General features: G+C 41.8%; 1 protein-coding gene across 2 annotated transcripts in view; it reads left to right on the top strand.

Moving 5' to 3' along the window:
* ASB12 (ankyrin repeat and SOCS box containing 12) overlaps positions 1-14,918 on the top strand; it is a 41,792-nt gene extending 26,874 nt beyond the window's left edge. Inside the window, exons 1-3 of one of the 2 annotated variants that reach the window (XM_018044415.1) lie at positions 7,941-8,063; positions 13,366-14,214; positions 14,645-14,918. In XM_018044415.1, the coding sequence (XP_017899904.1) occupies positions 13,431-14,214; positions 14,645-14,778 (918 nt within the window). In that variant the 5' untranslated portion in view covers positions 7,941-8,063; positions 13,366-13,430 and the 3' untranslated portion in view covers positions 14,779-14,918. Of the gene's footprint in view, positions 1-7,940; positions 8,064-13,365; positions 14,215-14,644 lie in introns of those variants that run through there. The other variant, XM_005701468.3, reaches the window with a different exon arrangement.
* The last annotated feature ends 3,563 nt before the right edge of the window (positions 14,919-18,481 follow it).

Below are 18,481 nucleotides of genomic sequence, written 5' to 3'. Positions count from 1 at the left end.
ATAAGACTTCTCAAAATATTGTTTTTTTTTTAAGTAAGATGGTAAATAAATATCAATTTTAAAATGACTGATTAGTTTTAAAAGGAAATGCTACAAACAACTTCACACTTGTAATCACGACAATTTAGAGAAAATTGACCTTCAAAATCCATCAACTACCAAAAATTTAATAAAAATTAAATAACTGATATGAATAGTTCTGTATCCATTAAAGAAGTGCAATTCATTATGTAAAAACTCCCCTCCCCAAAAAATCTCTGGGTCCAGATGGTTTCACTGGAGAATTCTACCAAACATTTAAGGAATTAACACCAATCTTATGAATTTACACAATTTCTTCCAGAAATGGAAGAAAAGAGATTTCTAAACTCAATTAATGAGGTCAGTGTTACCCTGATACCAAAATCAAAGAGAGAAAGAAAAAAGAAATCTACAAACCATTATTTTTCATCAACCTAAACATAAAATTCCTTACCAAAATATTGGCAAACGTAACCCTGTGCATGCTAAGTTGCTTCAGTTGTGTCCAGCTCTTTGCAACCCTATGAACTGTAGCCCACCAGGCTCCTCTGTCCATGGGATTCTCCAGACAAGAATACTGGAGTGGGTTGCCATGCCCTCCTCCAGGAACCTAAGCCCATGAGGCACTAAAAATTATTCACCATTTCCAAGTGGAATTTATTTCAAGGATGAAAGTGATTCAGCATTTCAAAATCAATGATGTTAATCCACCATATGAACAGGTTAAAGAAGAAAACTTATATGACCACATCAGTTGATGTAGAAAAAGTATTTAACAAAATCCAAAGTACATTCCTGATATAAACACTCAGTAAGCTATAGGCTTCCCTGGTGGCTCAGAGGTTAAAGCGTCTGCCTCCAATGAGAGAGACCCGGGTTCTATCCCTGGGTCACAAAGATCCCCTGGAGAAGGAAATGGTAACCCACTCCAGTATTCTTGCCTGGAATCCTATGGACGGAGAAGCCTGGTAGGCTATAGTTCATGGGGTCACAAAGAGTCGGACATGACTGAGCAACTTCAAAAAAAAAAAAAAATTCTATGAATAGAAGGGAAGTTCCTGAACCTAGACTAAGGGCATCTATTTAACAAACCAATAAAATATTGTAAAGTAGTTAGCCTCCAATTAAAATAAACAAATTTAAATTAAAAAATAAAAATAAAAAACCTATAGTTAACATCATACCTAGTGATGAAAGACTAAATGTTTCCCCACAAGACTGGGAAAAAGCAAAGATGTCCACTCTCACCACTCTTACTCAATATAATTCTGGAAGTTCTAACCACTACAATAAAACAAGAAGAGGAAATAAGGCATACAGATTGGAAAGGAAGAAATAAAGTTGTCCCTATTTGCAGATGAGATGATTGACTACATAGAAAATCCAAAGGAATATACAAAAAGCAAAAACACTGCAACTAGTAAATTCAGCACTGTGGCAAGATATAAAATCAAAACACACATACACACACATCATATTTCTACATGAATACATAGAAACCAAAATCAAAACCCAATGTAGTTTACAATGTATCCAAAGAAATTCAAATACTTAGATATACACTTAATAAAATATGTACATGATACATATGCTAAAAACTACAAAATGTGATGAAAGAAATTAAGGACTTAAATAACTGTAAAAACATACCATGTGTAGAAAAGACAAATATCATAAAATATCACTTATATGTGAATCTAAAGAAAGGATACAAAGGAACTTATCTACAAAACAGTTACTGATGTAGAAAACTAGTGTATGGTTACCAGCGAGGAAGGAGGGATGGGGATAAATTGGGAGAATGGGATTGACAAATACACAATACTATATATAAAAATAAATAATAAGGACCTACTCTGTAGCACAGGGAAGTCTACCCAATACTCTGTAATGGCCTATATGAGAAAAGAATCTAAAAAAGAGTGGATATATGTATAAGTATAACTGATTCACTTTGCTATACACCTGAAACTACCACAACAGTGTAAGTCAACTATACTGCAATAAGTAAAAAAATAAAAATACCATGGGTTCAACACAGTAAAGCAGTCAATTCTTCTGAAATTATTATATAGACTTAACACAGTTTCTACCAAAGTCTCAGCTATTTTTTGTAGACATAGGCAAGCTAATTCTAAATGGTATTGATAATGAAAAGCTACAGGTCCTAGTATAGCTAAAACAATCCTGACATGGAAGAGTAAATGGGAGTAATCACTTTAGGGTTAGGGTTAGGGTAATCACTTTACTCATAAATCCTATGATATAACTGGAGTGATAAAGACCTGTGCACAGATGTTCATAGAATGTTTTTCCTTAATAGCCAAATAACTACATGCAATCTAGATATCTTTCATTGGGTCAATGGTTAAACAAATCATGGTACATACATACCACAGAAACAAATGATGCAGGAAACAACTTGGATGAGTCCCATGGGCATGCTGGGTGGAAAAAAAGCTACTTGCAAAGGGTACGGTTTCATTTATATAATTTTGAAATGTCTAAATTATAGAAATGGAAAAGAGATTAGAGATTGCTAGGTTAAGGACCAAGGAGAGAGAGTGGGAAAGAAATAGATATAGCTTTAAAAAGGAAATCTGAGGTGAGTTTATCACCTACTATGTGATAAACTGTATAGAAGTAAACAAACACTGAGACACACATGACTACAGGTAAACTTGGGAAATCTGAATAAGACAGGTGAATCAATGTCAAAATTCTACATAAGACACTGCATTGTCTTACAAAATTCTACCATTGGAGAAAATAGTAAAGTCTATAGGGGATCTCTGTATGTTAATATGCAATTATCTCCAAAATTTTCTATTAAAAAAATCCTACTATTTTTTTCCAAGAATAATACTGAATCATAAATAACTTGTTTGTTGGCTACTAATCAGGTTTGCATGAAACCTCAGGTAATAAACAGCTACAGGCCACTGCCTCAAACCAAGCTGAAGGAGATAGGCTTTTTGATGTTTCCAATGTCAGTCATTGATCACACTGGGACACACTTGACACTTTCCTAAGGAGTTATCTGACCTCCGGTGAACTCCCTGATGCTGTTAATGTGTAAACAGGCTGCACTACCAGTTCATGAATTGGCAGACAAGACTTGGGAAGGGATTGGATAGATTTTAAATAAATGAAAAGGACATCTTTTTTGGGTGTTAGTTCTAAAAGGTCTTTTAGGTCTTCATAGAACCGTTCAACTTCAGCTTCTTCACGGTTACTGGTTGGGGAATAGACTTGGATTACTGTGATATTGAATGGTTTGCCTTGGAAACAAACAGAGATCATTCTGTCATTTTTGAGATTGCATCCAAGTACTGCATTTCGGGCTCTCTTGTTGACCATGATGGTTACTCCATTTCTTCTAAGGGAGTCCTGCCTGCAGTAGTAGATATAATGGTCATCTGGGTTAAATTCACCCATTCCAGTCCATTTTAGTTCGCTGATTCCTAGAATGCCAATGTTCACTCTTGCCATCTCCTGTTTGACCACTTCCAATTTGCCTTGATCCAGGGACCTGAATAGGACCAGGTTCCTATTCAATATTGCTCTTTACAGCACCGGATCTTGCTTCTATCACCAGTCACATCCACAGCTGGGTACTGTTTTTGCTTTGGCTCCATCCCTTCATTCTTTCTGGAGTTATTTCTCCACTGATCTCCAGTAGCATATTGGGCACCTACTGACCTGGGGAGTTCCTCTTTCAATATCCTATCATTTTGCCTTTCCATACTGTTCATGGGGTTCTCAGGGCAAAAATACTGAAGTGGTTTCCCATTCCCTTCTCCAGTGGACCACATTCTGTCAGTAGACTGGAATGAAAAAGTAGGAAGTCAAGAAACACCTGGAGTAACAGGCAAATTTGGCATTGGAATATGCAATGAAGCAGGGCAAAGGTTAATAGAGTTTTGCCAAGAGAACGCATTGGTCATAGCAAACACCCTCTTCCAACAACACAAGAGAAGACTCTACACATGGACATCACCAGATGGTCAACAGCAAAATCAGACTGATTATATTCTTTGCAGCCAAAGAGGGAGATGCTCTATATAGTGAGTAAAAATAAGACCAGGAGCTGACTGTGGCTCAGATCATGAGCTCCTTATTGCCAAATTCAGACCTAAATTGAAGAGAGTAGGGAAAACCACTAGACCATTCAGGTATGACCTAAATCAAATCCCTTATGATTATACAGTGGAAGTGAGAAATAGATTTAAGGGACTAGTTCTGATAGATAGAGTGCCTGATGAACTATGGACTGAGATTCGTGACGTACAGGAGACAGGGATCAAGACCATCCCCATGGAAAAGAAATGCAAAAAAGCAAAATGGTTGTCTGGGGAGGCCTTACAAATAACTGTGAGAAGAGAAGTGAAAAGCAAAGGATAAAAGGAAAGATATAAACATCTGAATGCAGACTTTCAAAGAACAGCAAGAAGAGATAAGAAAGTCTTCCTCAGTGATCAATGCAAAGAAATAGAGGAAAACAGCAGGGTGGGAAAGACTAGAGATCTCTTCAAGAAAATTAGAGATACCAAGGGAACATTTCATGCAAAGATGGGCTCGATAAAGGACAGAAATGGTATGGACCTAACAGAAGCAGAAGATATTAAGAAGAGATGGCAAGAATACACAGAAGTACTGTACAAAAAAGATCTTCACGACCCAGATAATCACGATGATGTGAACACTCACACTCACCAAGAGCCAGACATCCTGGAATGTGAAGTCAAGTGGGCCTTAGAAAGCATCACTACAAACAAAGCTAGTGGTGGTGATGGCATTCCAGTTGAGCTATTTCAAATCCTGGAAGATCATGCTGTGAAAGTGCTGCACTCTATATGCCAGCAAATTTGGAAAACTCAGCAGTGGCCACAGGACTGGAAAAGGTCAGTTTTCATTCCAATCCCAAAGAAAGGCAATGCCAAAGAATGCTCAAACTACTGCACAATTGCACTCATCTCACATGCTAGTAAAGTAATGCTTAAAATTCTCCAAGCCAGGCTTCAGCAATATGTGAACCATGAACTTCCAGATGCCCAAGCTGGTTTTAGAAAAGGCAGAGAAACCAGAGATCAAATTGCCAACATCTGCTGGATCATTGAAAAATCAAGAGAGTTCCAGAAAAACATCTATTTGTGTTTTATTGACTATGCCAAAGGCTTTGACTGTGTGGATCACAATAAACTGTGGAAAATGCTGAAAGAGATGGGAATACCAGACCACCTGACCTGCCTCTTGAGAAACCTATATGCAGGTCAGGAAGCAACAGTTAGAACTGGACATGGAACAACAGACTGGTTCCAAATAGGAAAAGGAGTACATCAAGGCTGTATATTGTCACCCTGCTTATTTAACTTCTATGCAGAGTACATCATGAGAAAAGCTGGGCTGAAAGAAGCACAAGCTGGAATCAAGATTTCTGGGAGAAATATCAATAACCTCAGATATGCAGATGACACCACCCTTATGGCAGAAAGTGAAGAGGAACTAAAAAGCCTCTTGATGAAAGTGAAAGAGGAGAGTGAAAAAGTTGGCTTAAAGCTCAACATTCAGAAAACGAAGATCATGGCATCCGGTCCCATCACTTCATGGGAAATAGATGGGGAAACAGTGGAAACAGTGTCAGACTTTATTTCTGAGTGCTCCAAAATCACTGCAGATGGTGATTGCAGCCATGAAATTAAAAGACACTTGCTCCTTGGAAGAAAAGTTATGACCAACCTAGATAGCATATTGAAAAGCAGAGACATTACTTTGCCAACAAAGGTCCATCTAGTCAAGGCTATGGTTTTTCCAGTGGTCATGTATGAATGTGAGATTTGGACTGTGAAGAAAGCTGAGTGGCAAAGAATTGATGCTTTTGAACTGTGGTGTTGGAGAAGACTCTTGAGAGTCCCTTGGACTGCAAGGAGATCCAACCAGTCCATTCTGAACGAGATCAGCCCTGGGTGTTCTTTGGAAGGAATGATGCTAAAGCTGAAACTCCAGTACTTTGGCCACCTCATGCGAAGAGCTGACTCATTGGAAAAGACTTTGATGCTGGGAGGGATTGGGGGCAGGAGGAAAAGGGGACTACAGAGGATGACATGGCTAGATGACATCACCAACTCAATCGACGTGAGTTTGAGTGAACTCTGGGAGATGGTGATGGACAGGGAGGCCTGGCATGCTGCGAGTCATGGGTTCGCAAAGAGTGGGACATGACTGAGTGACTGAGCTGAACTGAACTGATCTGAAATAAGCAGTTGATGAAACTGAGCTGTTTCCACTGAGATAAAATAATGGGGTGATATCTGGGATCAGATCCCCAGAGGGCTGTTTTGGGACAAACAAAGTGACTGTGTTGTCTGAGGTTCTAATGGTAAGTGAAGATTGGATCAACAGTTGACGTCAGGATTGCTTTATACATGCAGATAGAGGCTTGGCAGAAAGAAGGACCAACTGAACTGTCCAATAATGAGATGTACTACTTTGGGATGTAGAGTGTCCTATTTTTGGAATCATTTAAGCAGAAGTCATTGAACATCTCAGAAATGTGGACATTCCTTTCAATATGCAGATTCTAATACCAAAGTAATCATGTAAAACACAGCTGCTGGTATTTAATTGCAACACATCTCTCGTTCCCTCAATGACTTTTCTGTTTTTCCTGACTGAAACCTTCTCTTCTGTGATAATTGGAAGGGAAAAAAAGCACTCTGAGGTCTTGGGATCAATGTTCTATATAGACTGTAATCTCTTCAGGAAAAATCAAGTTTTATTGTTTTTTGTGGCATGTAGGGACACAGAACCCTGCATTTACCCCCTGGACTAATCTGAGAGATTGATATGGACACAAGATAACCATTGTTGCATTATGAGAAATACCAATTGCTTTCATGTCTGTTTTTCCTAATAAACTGTGAACTCTTTCAAGGATACCATATTTTACAGTTTTTTTTTTTTAATTCTTCCTACATCTAGAATGTTACACATAGTGGCTTCTCAATAGTTTCTCCATAAAATGTTTCTCAGGCATGATCAGATGGTTTGTGGTGTAGTTTGTATAACAAATGCTAGGCTGGCATTTCTTCCTAGGAGGAAGAAGGTGCTCGCTTCCACTTGCTTTTTTGGGTGACATCTAAGGTAGATAATGTGACTATTTCTAAAGATATCTCTCTACCATTTCCTTCATTTAATGGCAACCAGAGAGCTAAAACACTTTAAAGATCTGAGCTTTTGACAGAGTTCCTAGTGCTGGACACATGAATCTAGTTTGATGTATTAAGTGTGAAAAGGGTGGGAAGGCTGTGGATATTTTCTTTAAGCTGAGTCTGGTGGGTTGGTGGATGGGGGAGGCATTTATAAATGATCAGGGCCAACTTAATGACTTAGCACACATAGGGCCTTCTAAACTTTGGCAAACCTTGTTCATATATGTTCCAGTATGGCATTTTCTGCTTCCCACCATCCTCCTCACTCTTGGGAGTAGGGGTATTTGGGTGAGGGAAGTAGAGGGCAATCTGTTGTTGGTTGTTCAAAAAAGGAAATAGGAAATCCAAAGAGGCTAAGTTAGAAAGAGAAAAAGAAGAGGCCTGGGACCAGAGGAAGGTGTGCTAAGGAAGACTGGGCCTTCTCTGGACCCTTGGTGAAAGGATAGGAACACCCACAGCCAGGAGTCTGGCCTTGTAGCCTATTTTAATGGTGGGGAGGGGTACCCTGGGACACACTAGGAGCCTAAGTCTCAGCACAGCCAGACACCTGTCAGTCAGTCCTTCCAAGACTTCCCCATGGATGGCCCTGTTCTCAAAGGGATCTCTCCCAGAATGGCATTAGTAAGATAACACGGCCTTCAGAGCAAGGTGGAGGCGGGGTGGAGGGTAGCCTAAAATTAGCCCTCTGGATCTATCCAGCCAGACTGCAGGCAGTGTTATTAATAGTGGAAACTGGGGGCTCTGCCTGCTCCAGCCCCTGGGGCAAGTAGGGGGCTCCCCTTGGAGGGGCCACCAAGGCCCAGTGCTTCGCAGAGGTGTTGGGGCAGCCTGGTAAGTACCTGGAGCCTAGAATATGACAATGCTATCAGGAACAAGTGAACTCTTAGGGCTGCTGGCTGGTGAACCTATGATCACCACCCTTTGTAGTCTGTTTCCACTGGGTCTGGTTTCTGTCGGTGCTTGGGAGGTCAGTGAGGAAACCTCCCCACAGAGAGAAGGACGGGTTCCTGCTGTGTTTGTCCCAGGAAAGTATGTCTGCCTGGGCTCTGGGATTCAAATGGTCCTACTTCTTACAGGGAAATTGCTGCAGTTATGCAATACAGGAAGGGAGAAGGTTTGTTTGTCTTTGTGTCCTTGTTTAGTATTTGTGAGTATGTGTGGATGCAGAAGGATAGACTCAAGGACAGAAAGGCAGAGCTCCTCGATGTGGGGAGGAGGGGAAAATGAGCATTAAAAATAGTCTATTAATGCTTGGCAGACTATTCTGGGGCCCACTGAAACCAGCCACTCTCCCAAAGGAGTTCTTAACCTAGATTCAGAGACACCCCCACAAGAGGGCCTTAGATAGAATTCAAAGAGTCCAAAAATACAGATGATATGAACAAACACTTTTGTTTTCCCCTAATCTAACTGAAATTTACTACTTCCTTCAAGGATGAATGCAGGCAGCAAATAGCAATCATATTACTAGTTCCTGTAACTTGGTCACCAGAAGAAATCATAGATATTTCCTTTCATATTACAGTTGTGACAGAGATCTAGAAATGTCATTTGTGCTCATTATAACTTAGAAATTATTAGTATAAGTTGTTATTTAATGTGTTAATAAAGAACTTTTATTACTATGTCATGCAATTTTAAAAATATTTTGATAGCTATTTTTCAATATAATTGGTTTCCTTTAATTCTATATATCTTATGGATGGAGGGACACATATGCCTGTGGCTGATTCATGTTAATGTATGGCAAAAAACCATCACAATATTATAAAATAAGTATCCTCCAATTAAAATAGATAATTAATCTAAAAACGAAAGAAAAAATTAAAAATCATTCTGAGATGGGGCCAGAGACTTAACAAGATTGTCACAGGGGCTGATGTCACCAAAAAAGAGTTTAAAACCCCTGCACTTTGGGGATCAGGAGAAGGATCCTTGCACAGAATGGCCACACATAATAACTCTGATTAATAAACAATAGTATGGTGAGGTTAGACAATAGATGAGTTAGATTTTCTTACCCTATCTAATGAAATGAGGTACAGTTCACTCAAGTATCCAAGGCTGCTGGGGTTTATGTCTTGTTCTCCCTCTGGAGGCTCATTATATTGGCCCTGCTGTAGGCTCATAATATGACCTTGGTAAGATCTTCAGCATTTCCTTTCACACTCCCTTTCCTCTTCATTTCCCTGAACATCACTCTCCCAAGAGTAAGATAGTAATATTGTAAAATAGTAAGATTTATTTTATTTAATGATTTCATAAAGAAATCATTTCTTTACAAATCATATGATTAAGGTCCTGGAATCCAGCATGACCCTCAAACCTGAGGATTCTGGGAGCTACAATACAACTGCTTGAGGCAAGGAGGAGGGATGTGTGTTTGCTTTTCAGGTGGTAATAGAAAGAACAGGATGGGGAGTAGGGAAACTTGGTTTCTATTCCATCTCTAAATTGAAGTTATGGAGCTTTAACCTCAGGAGGGAGCAGCAGTCATAGAAATTGAAGACCTAAGTAATAATAATAATCATAGTGAAAATAGTTACTGAGTACTACATTCAAGTGGTATTATAAATACTTAAGATGTATTAACTCATTTAATCCTAACAATAGTCCTCTGAGATAGATACTACTATTACTCTATCTTTACAGATAAAGGAATAGACACAGAGAGATTAAATGATCTGCCCTAGGTCACACAGCTACTAAGTGGTAGAGATGAGATTGAAACAGAATCCTAGACCATGTTTTACTACTTCCATATAGGGACTCCCAATCTGCAGTGGGGAAAAAAACAGATCCATACAGGAGTTATGATACAGTGTGATGACTGCTATAGTGCTATAAGAGGAAAGACTCAAGGAAGTAATCCATCAGAGGAAGTTGCATGTGAAAGAAGGAAGCATGATATAGCAAGATATATATCATGATATATGTCAAGTTATATATATAACTTCTCCTCCCTTATTGACAGATTTTGGAGTATAAGTAGAGGAGTGGTAGAAAGTGAGGCTGGAGATTTTGGCCAAGGTTTTCTCATGAAGGACCTGTAAGTTTGGCAAGGCATCTGGGCTATACTCTGAAAGAAAGGGGAGTCATTAAAGGATTTAAAATAGAGGATTGGCACAGACAAGATTTATATTTTTAAGTGATCACTTTAGCCATAAGAAGAAGAAATTATTGAAAAAGTAAACTAGCTAGGAGACTACTGTAAGAGTTGATGCAATAGATGATAGAGGCCTAGATAAAGTACAGGCAATGAGTATGAGCCTGAGAGGGGTAGCCTATAGAGGTCTCTAGGAAGTAAAATCCATATGATTTGGTAATCAGTTAGATGGGGGTAGAAGAAAGAGATAAAGAGACCTGACATTAGTCTGGGTATTTGGTTTGGTTGACCAGTTGGATGATGAGGAACTGAGATGTGGATCTAGTTTGGTTATGGTGATGGTAGTGGTGATGGTGTGATATTGCTGATTTTTAAGTACCTGAAAGAATTCAATGAATACATACCTTTGCTGAAGAGAGAGCTGGGGTACTTGGAGCAGTGGGCTTGAACTCATCCTGATAAAGATGAAAGCTATAGCTCTAGAAGAAGGAGAGAACATGGAAGACAAAACTATTTCAGGGGAGAACAGAGGAGGGGGTGGGAATCAGAAGAGTGTGCTGGCCAGGAAGCCAAGAGAAGACCACAAAGGAAGAAGTGGTCAGATGTTCCAGAAGAGTCAGAAAAGGAAAGATCTGAGAAATAGCTAGTAGATTTAACCACAAGGATGACTTTTAAAGAACTATTCAGTGTGTGATTAAGGGTGGATGGAGCCACTGCAGAGGGTGGAAAAGTGACTTGGAGGTGAAGAAGAAAAGAAAGGTAGCTAGAGTAGGACAAAGGACCATAGAAGTGTTTTGTTTCCAAAGATGTCTGAGGGAGAGGAACCAGTGGAGAGACTGAAGACACAGAGGAAGCTCACCTTTGAAGATCTAATATGTGGTATCTCTGTTTCTCTTGGGGCTTCCCTGGTCGCTCACCCAATAAAGAATTTGCCTGCAATGCAGGAGACTTGGATTTGATCCCTGAGTCAGGAAGATCCCCTGGAAAAGGAAATGGCTACCCATGCCAGTATTCTTTCCTGGAGAATCCTGTGGGCAGAGAAGCCTAATGGGCTACAGTCCATGAGGTCACAAAGAATCAGACATGACTGAATGACTAAGCATACATGCACACACACACTCTTTCTCTCAACAGTTCCATGAGGCAGGAACGACTATTTCTGTCTTATAAATGAGGAAACTGAATCCCAAAGAAGGGAAGAGACTTGCCCAAAGGTTACTCAGATAGAAAATAGGGGTGCTGAGTTGCAAACTTAGATCTGCCTGATTTCTAAAATCCTCTTGTTATAATTGCACCCCCCCAATGGATAAATAATAAATATATGGAGTTGATGCTGACTTATGGGGGAGCTAAAGTTGAGGGAGACCCATCCACCCACCTCACAATTTATTCTGTGAAGTGTATATTCGAGGTCCCAGGCTAACAGAGGGGTTGAGGTCTACAGTGAATAAAAGGTGTGTGGCCTTGAGCCCAGGGCTGCAGGGTATGGGAGAGGATGAAGACTCAACTTCTGAAAAAGCTACCAGCTAATCCTGATGACATTACAGAGATGGGTTACTTTGACTTTGGAGCATTACAAACAGGACAAGAAAGGTCAAAGCATTAGGTTGAGTCAGTCACTGGGCAATGAGTGATTTTGTAGAGCCTGGGGGTAATGAGGAGACAAGAGCTGAGGGTTGAGGCAAGGCTCCAGGCTGGGTAGAGCAGGAGGATGGGAAAATTCTTAACTCAGAGAGATGAAAAAGATTGAAGGCAGGAGGAGAAAGGGGCAGCAGAGGATGAGATGGTTGGGTGGCATCACCAACTCAATGGACATGAGTTTGAGCAAACCTTGGGAGATAGTGAAAGACAGGGAAACCTGGCATGCTATAGTCTATGGGGTTACAAAGAGTTGGACATGAACAACAACAGCAGAGAGATGGAGAAGCCAAAGTTTCCAAAGAGTTGCTGGCAATCAAAGGGACTCCTAGATTGAAGTGGTCCTGGTGGAAAATCTAGTTGTCAACAGAGAGGAGGACTTGCCCTGGAAACCTCAACTATTTCTTACTATCTCTTTAAGTTTGTTTTACTTGAAGTGTATTTCTTATAATGCCATTTCTTTATTTAATCAGTGGATGCCATTCAGCATCCATTTCCTGAGCAACTCTGTTGCCTGAAGCATGGGGCCTGAGTCTGAGTGGACATCACATATGAGGGGCTATAAAGAGATTGAAAAGTAAAAGTGAAAGTTAGTTGCAAAGTTGTGCCAGACTCTTTGTGATCCCATGGATCGTAGTCTGCCAGGTTCCTCTGTCCGTGGAATTCTCCAGGCAAGAATACTGGAATGGGTTGTCATTTCCTTCTCCAGCGGATCTCCTGACCCAGGGATCAAACCCAGGTCTCCTTTATTGCAGGCAGATCTTTACCATCTGAGCCACTAGGGAAGCCCATGAAGTTGTTGAATCTCATCTAAAAGGCTGAGGGGTAGAGTTGAGGGCCTGCCCCCATAAGACTGCTGTCAGAATGCTCAGGGATGACCACTTGACACCACAAAGCACCATTCTGTTGGCCTAGCAACTGTCAGACCAGAACCACCTCTTTAGCCCACACATTCTGAACTAAGATGCATCTACCAACTCCCTAGCCATGATGTAGGCTCTGCTGGGAATGGAGGAATAATAAGATGGATACAGGAGTCCTCACCTTGGAGTTTACACATTGATGAAGCACAGATAAGTGGAAATAAGATGTGAAAGTTCATAGCTAAAGCCTAGTTGTAATCCTTTAGAAACCCTGAGAAGGGGCAGAGATTAGGGAAGGCTTCCCAGAAGTAGGAGTTTGAAGGGTAGGCAGAACAACATATGCAAAAGTACCAGGCTGTGAAATGACCTGATCTATTTTGGCAGCCATCTCTAGGGTCTGAAATAAGATGGAGTAGGAGTTAGAAGCAGAGAGCCAATGAGTGTAGAGCCTGATAGTACAGGATAGGGGACCAAGCATCCAGGCTTTTGATGGCAGCCCTCAGTCTCCTGTTTTTGTCACCCACAGATCTGGCATATCCTCCTGCTCATAATGAGAATAGTTCTGCTCCAATCAGCCAAGGTGAAAACCTCATGGACATCACCAAGATCTTCTCCATCCTGCAACCTGATGAGAAGGAGGACACCAACACAGGAGAGATACAAGCTCTCAATCAAGCAGTGTACAACAATGATTCCTATACTTTGGACCAGCTTTTGTGCCAGGAGCGTTACAAAAGATTTATCAACAGTAGGAGTGGCTGGGGTGTCCCTGGGACACCCTTGCGCTTGGCTGCTTCTTATGGCCACCTTAGCTGCCTGCAGGTCCTCCTGGCACATGGTGCTGATGTTGATAGCTTAGACGTCAAGGCACAGACACCACTTTTTACCGCTGTCAGTCATGGCCATCTGGACTGCGTGCGTGTGCTTTTGGAAGCTGGTGCCTGTCCTGGTGGTAGCATCTACAACAACTGCTCTCCTGTGCTCACAGCTGCCCGTGATGGTGCTGTTGCCATCCTGCAGGAGCTCCTGCGTCATGGTGCAGAGGTCAATGTCAAGGCAAAACTACCAGTCTGGGCATCGAACATAGCTTCATGTTCTGGCCCCCTCTATTTGGCTGCAGTCTATGGTCACCTTGATTGTTTCCGCCTGCTTTTGCTCCATGGGGCAGACCCTGACTACAACTGTACTGACCAGCACCTGTTGGCTCGAGTCTCACGGCCCCGCACCCTCCTTGAAATCTGCCTCCACCATAATTGTGAGCCAGAGTACATCCGGCTGTTAATTGATTTTGGTGCTAACATCTACCTTCCATCTCTCTCCCTGGACCTGAACTCGCAATATGATAAAGGCACTGCATTGCTGGTACAGGCCCGAGGTGAGTGTCAAGCAGACCAGCTCTAATAGGTCTCCTGGCTTGGATGTCCCAGGAACACAAATAACCCCCTAAGTTAATATTTCTGGGGTGAATTGGAGAAAGCACCATTGTCTTCCCTTTCTTGGGGCCCCAGTTGAGAAGAGGTTACAGATTCCTTTTTAGGGGAAGGTTTACTAAGATGAGGTAAGGTTTGCACAATCCCAATTTGTGTTTCTGGCTCTGCCAATGACAGTTTTGTGGCCTTGAACGTGCCCTCTCTAGGCTTCAATGTGTCCCCATTGGTACCATGCATTTTAGGGCAGGGAGGGGGGCATTTCTTAGAACGGAAATATCAGTTAGGGCTGCAGTAGCCAGGGTAGGATGGATGTAGGCTTGAGTGGGAGAACCATCCTGAGAATTGCTTCTCAAAACCTGTTTTTCCTTACTGTAGCCACTCCACGATCACTACTATCACAGGCTCGTTTAGTTATCCGCAGATCCCTGTGCCACACCAGCCAGCCACAGGCCATCGACCAGCTGGATATTCCCCCCATGTTGATTAGCTACCTCAAACACCAACTGTAATCTTACAGCCTGCCCAGAAACCTACAATGCCTCCAAGAAATCACCTGGGGACCCAGGTATCTGGAGGGAACTACAGCTCTACACTCACCCAAAGCTGCTCTCCTGTATTATCCTCCACAATAAAATCCTCAGAAAATAAATCCTGGGGGCTGTTTTGTCTGGTGTGTGTTAGGTTGTTGGGGGGGCACAGAGTTCACTGGGGGAAGGTGTCTGGTTGGTCATGGGAAAGAACTATACTGATCTGGCATTCAACAGGCATAGGAGCCTCACTACTGAAAGATAAAACTAACCCAGTAGCCTATACCTCCCCACCAAGATCCTTGAAACAATTGGCACAGTAATGTCCTAAGAGCAAGGTCCTGAAGAAATCAGGTAAGTATAAAGGTAGCATCATCTTGTTCAGCCCAGTGTCTCCACTGAATCTCTGGCTGCTATTGTTACTGAACCAAACATGGGTCCACAACTAATCTATTGACACCAGGTTGTGGTGAATGAAAGCCATCTTTTCAGGGGCTGTTGCCTGTCGATACAGGCTCGACAAGCAGGGTTTCCGAAAGTGCGATATGGCAAGAAAATGAGAAGGCACAAGAATTCAGAGAAAAGTGAGGACCAGGGGACCAACAGCACTCCAAGGTGAAGGTGCCAAAACTGAATCTAAGCCAGCTTTATTATACTTTCAGCTGTGAAATGAAAGAATATGTGGGGAGTTAAATTATAACATACGTGGCATTCAGGGCCAAAGAACAAAATGATCATTAGCCATTAATTAATTAAGAAACAGTAATCAATAACAAATCAGTAACTAAGACTAATATTCTTATCTATAGATTTTCCATCAGATACATAAAACATGTGACTCTCAGACACCAGTTGAGAAACAGTCTGGAGTTGGTTTTCCAACCCCAGGATCATATCTTGTTTTCAAGATTATGAACTATTCCCTCTGGACTTGTTCCAAGAGCCTCATTCCTTATAGCATCCAGTTTATCAATAATTATACATTTCTTTTGCAGCCCTTGCCAGGGCCTGCTTTTCTTTTATTCTTCCTGTCTCCTACAGTTGCCAAACACCTTATTTGAGTCAAATGGCCAAGGAGTCTCCCATTCACTCACCTTGAATCATAGGCTGCATTATCACTAGTCTATTTTATAGTCAAGATCTAGCTAGGAACACAAATTAACAAATATTTATGACAACAGATTTAACATGGAAAATGGTTACATAGGTGATAGGCAGAGAATCTAAGAAGGACAGGAAGTTATAGATTAGTGATAGCAGGAGTCTAACACCATCCTTAGGCTGAATGGATAAGGGAAGAAGTATGTCCAGAGTCTAGGGACTTGGGTCACCTGATGGAAAGTGAAATCATAGGTCTATCATGGATTATCCAAACAAGAGGAAAGGAATAAACACCCTCTCCTTTATGTCATTCTTGCCCATCAGTCTGCTTCCAGTATCTCACTGGAGAAAACTAGAGGTCAAATAATATGAGAGCTTGGGAAACACAACCTAGAGGGGTCAGCCCCTCTTGCAACATCTGGCAGAGCAGGGCAAGGTGAAAAATGGACAGTGGACGGAGGTGGTATGACCTGAGCCAGGAATTGGATCACACAGCAGAATTGAAAGTATACTGACAGCAGAAGCCATAGAAGAGACACAGCAGAGATGCCACCAAAGGCACAAAAGGTAGAGCCTAAGTACCCTGGCTTCCCCACATTTCTTACCCTCCCATCAGTGCCTTCCACTGGTTGAACCCAACCAGAAGATGGTTGACAAGGAAGCCTGGGAAATACAGCCTGCAGTGGTCAGTCAACCTATGGTGTGGAGAAGAACAGGGGAAGGAGGCAAATGGAACCTGAACCAGCACAGATAGCCACCCAAATCCAGATCTAGACACCTTCAATTTTGCTAAATCTTCATCCTTTCACAGTTCCCTCTTTTATGTCTCCTGCACAGTTGTGGGTGAGGATATGGATGAGCAGTTAAAGAGATACAAGGTGAAGGCATAGAGGATGCAAGCCCAGATAATAGCTATGTGGGAAGTACTTTTGATGTTTAGAGCTTTTCCTGAGAGCTGCCTTGACAGACCCACCCCCCCACACCCCTACATAATTATCTCCTATCATGCAGGATGGGAGGCAAGGAATGGGTTCGAAAATTAGTTGCCTCTCCTTCTTATCACCTGCACACTCCTTAGCTCCTAGTGCTTGAGAGCCTTTAGAAAGGAAAGCATGAAAACTGGCCATCTATCCCCAAGGTCCTGCCTGACACAGCTTCCAGACTTTCAAATGCATAAGGCATGTTGGACAGCAGTGCAACTGTTTATGTCCAAGAAACGAGAAGTAAAGGACTGGAATATACTATAAACAAAGACTTCAGGGCAGAGAGCCACAGGTATCTTTTACCTTTCTTTCAATCTGGGTTCCTGATGGGTGAGTTATCTGGGACCTCACTCCTTGCTCTGTTTCCCATCCGCTTAGTCAAGGTTTAGGAGATTTGGAGTCAAGTTCAGCAGCCCCATCTATTGGGTTGGCCGCAAAATTCATTTGGGTTTTTCTATAAGATATTATGGAAAAACCTGAATGAATTTTTTGGCCAGCCCAATACTTTAGGACCCTGGGGAAATACACCCTTCAAATGGGGCCTGCCCAGAGTAGCCTCTCCTGTGCCACCTAGAATACAGATTCTCTGGTTGACCTTTGAAAACGTGTGGATACTCTTGGCATGCCAGAAGACTTGCACTTGATGAGAATGTAGGAGCACATCAAATCCTTGACAGAGAGGAAAGGCTGAAACTATGCCCTATTTCCAAGATAAGCAGATTGAGAACCTTTCAAAATTAAGTGCCCATGTTATTGGTAGCTCAGCTCTCCAGATCCCTGAGCTATTGTTCTTCTACTTGCCTGTGCTTCTATGGACAGAAACAACTTTAAGGCCTGGTACCTTGGTCTCTTTCCCATCCAGACAAGAGACCAGGAGTTAAAATGGATCATCTCAAATTCTGATGATGAATCTTCTGAGGCAACTTTCCCTAGGAGATATGAGGAGGAGGTGCCTGGAATGAAAACTCACTCTTGGCCTTCAGTCTCTTGTTGGCACTGCCCCTAGATGATAATCTAGCTTCCTTCCTATCCCCCATTACAATCACCAGTTTCCAGGTACTTTGTTTTCCCAGTTAGATCTTGACTATAAGCTAGACTAGTGGGAATACAGCTTCCAAAAAAGCCAAACTTTAACCCTTCTCTCCCTCTCTCCTTCTAACATTTATTTTCCTTTCTTCTCTCCCTATGTCCTACCCTCCCTTCTATACTGGAATTGCCATGAGCCTAGGGCTGGCTATACTCTGCACATGACACTAACAAGTCTGCATTCTTTCCTGCAGTAGGAAAATTATTTTCCTTTATTCAGAAAGGTGGCTACCAAAGACAAGATCCAAATTGCAAATGGTCCACTGTCTGCAGAAACCAGAGAGTTCTCCTTCAGCTACTAATTTGAGGCAAAGGATAGTGGAATAGGTGGTGTTTGATCTTGGCCTTGAATGGTGAAAAATGTAATTGGTAGAGAGCAAAAAAAAAAAAAAAAAAAGGTATTAGTGGGCGAAAATCAGTGAGCAAAGACATTGTTGCTGTTCAGTCACTCAGTTGTGTCTTTATGACACAATGGACTATAGCAAGCCAGGCTTCCCTGGCTTTCACCATCTCCG

Source organism: Capra hircus, unplaced genomic scaffold, assembly GCF_001704415.2.
Source record: "Capra hircus breed San Clemente unplaced genomic scaffold, ASM170441v1, whole genome shotgun sequence".
Lineage (NCBI taxonomy): Eukaryota > Metazoa > Chordata > Mammalia > Artiodactyla > Bovidae > Capra > Capra hircus.
The sequence above is the reverse complement of the archived record's forward strand: the minus strand, read 5'-3'. Positions and strand labels throughout refer to the sequence as shown.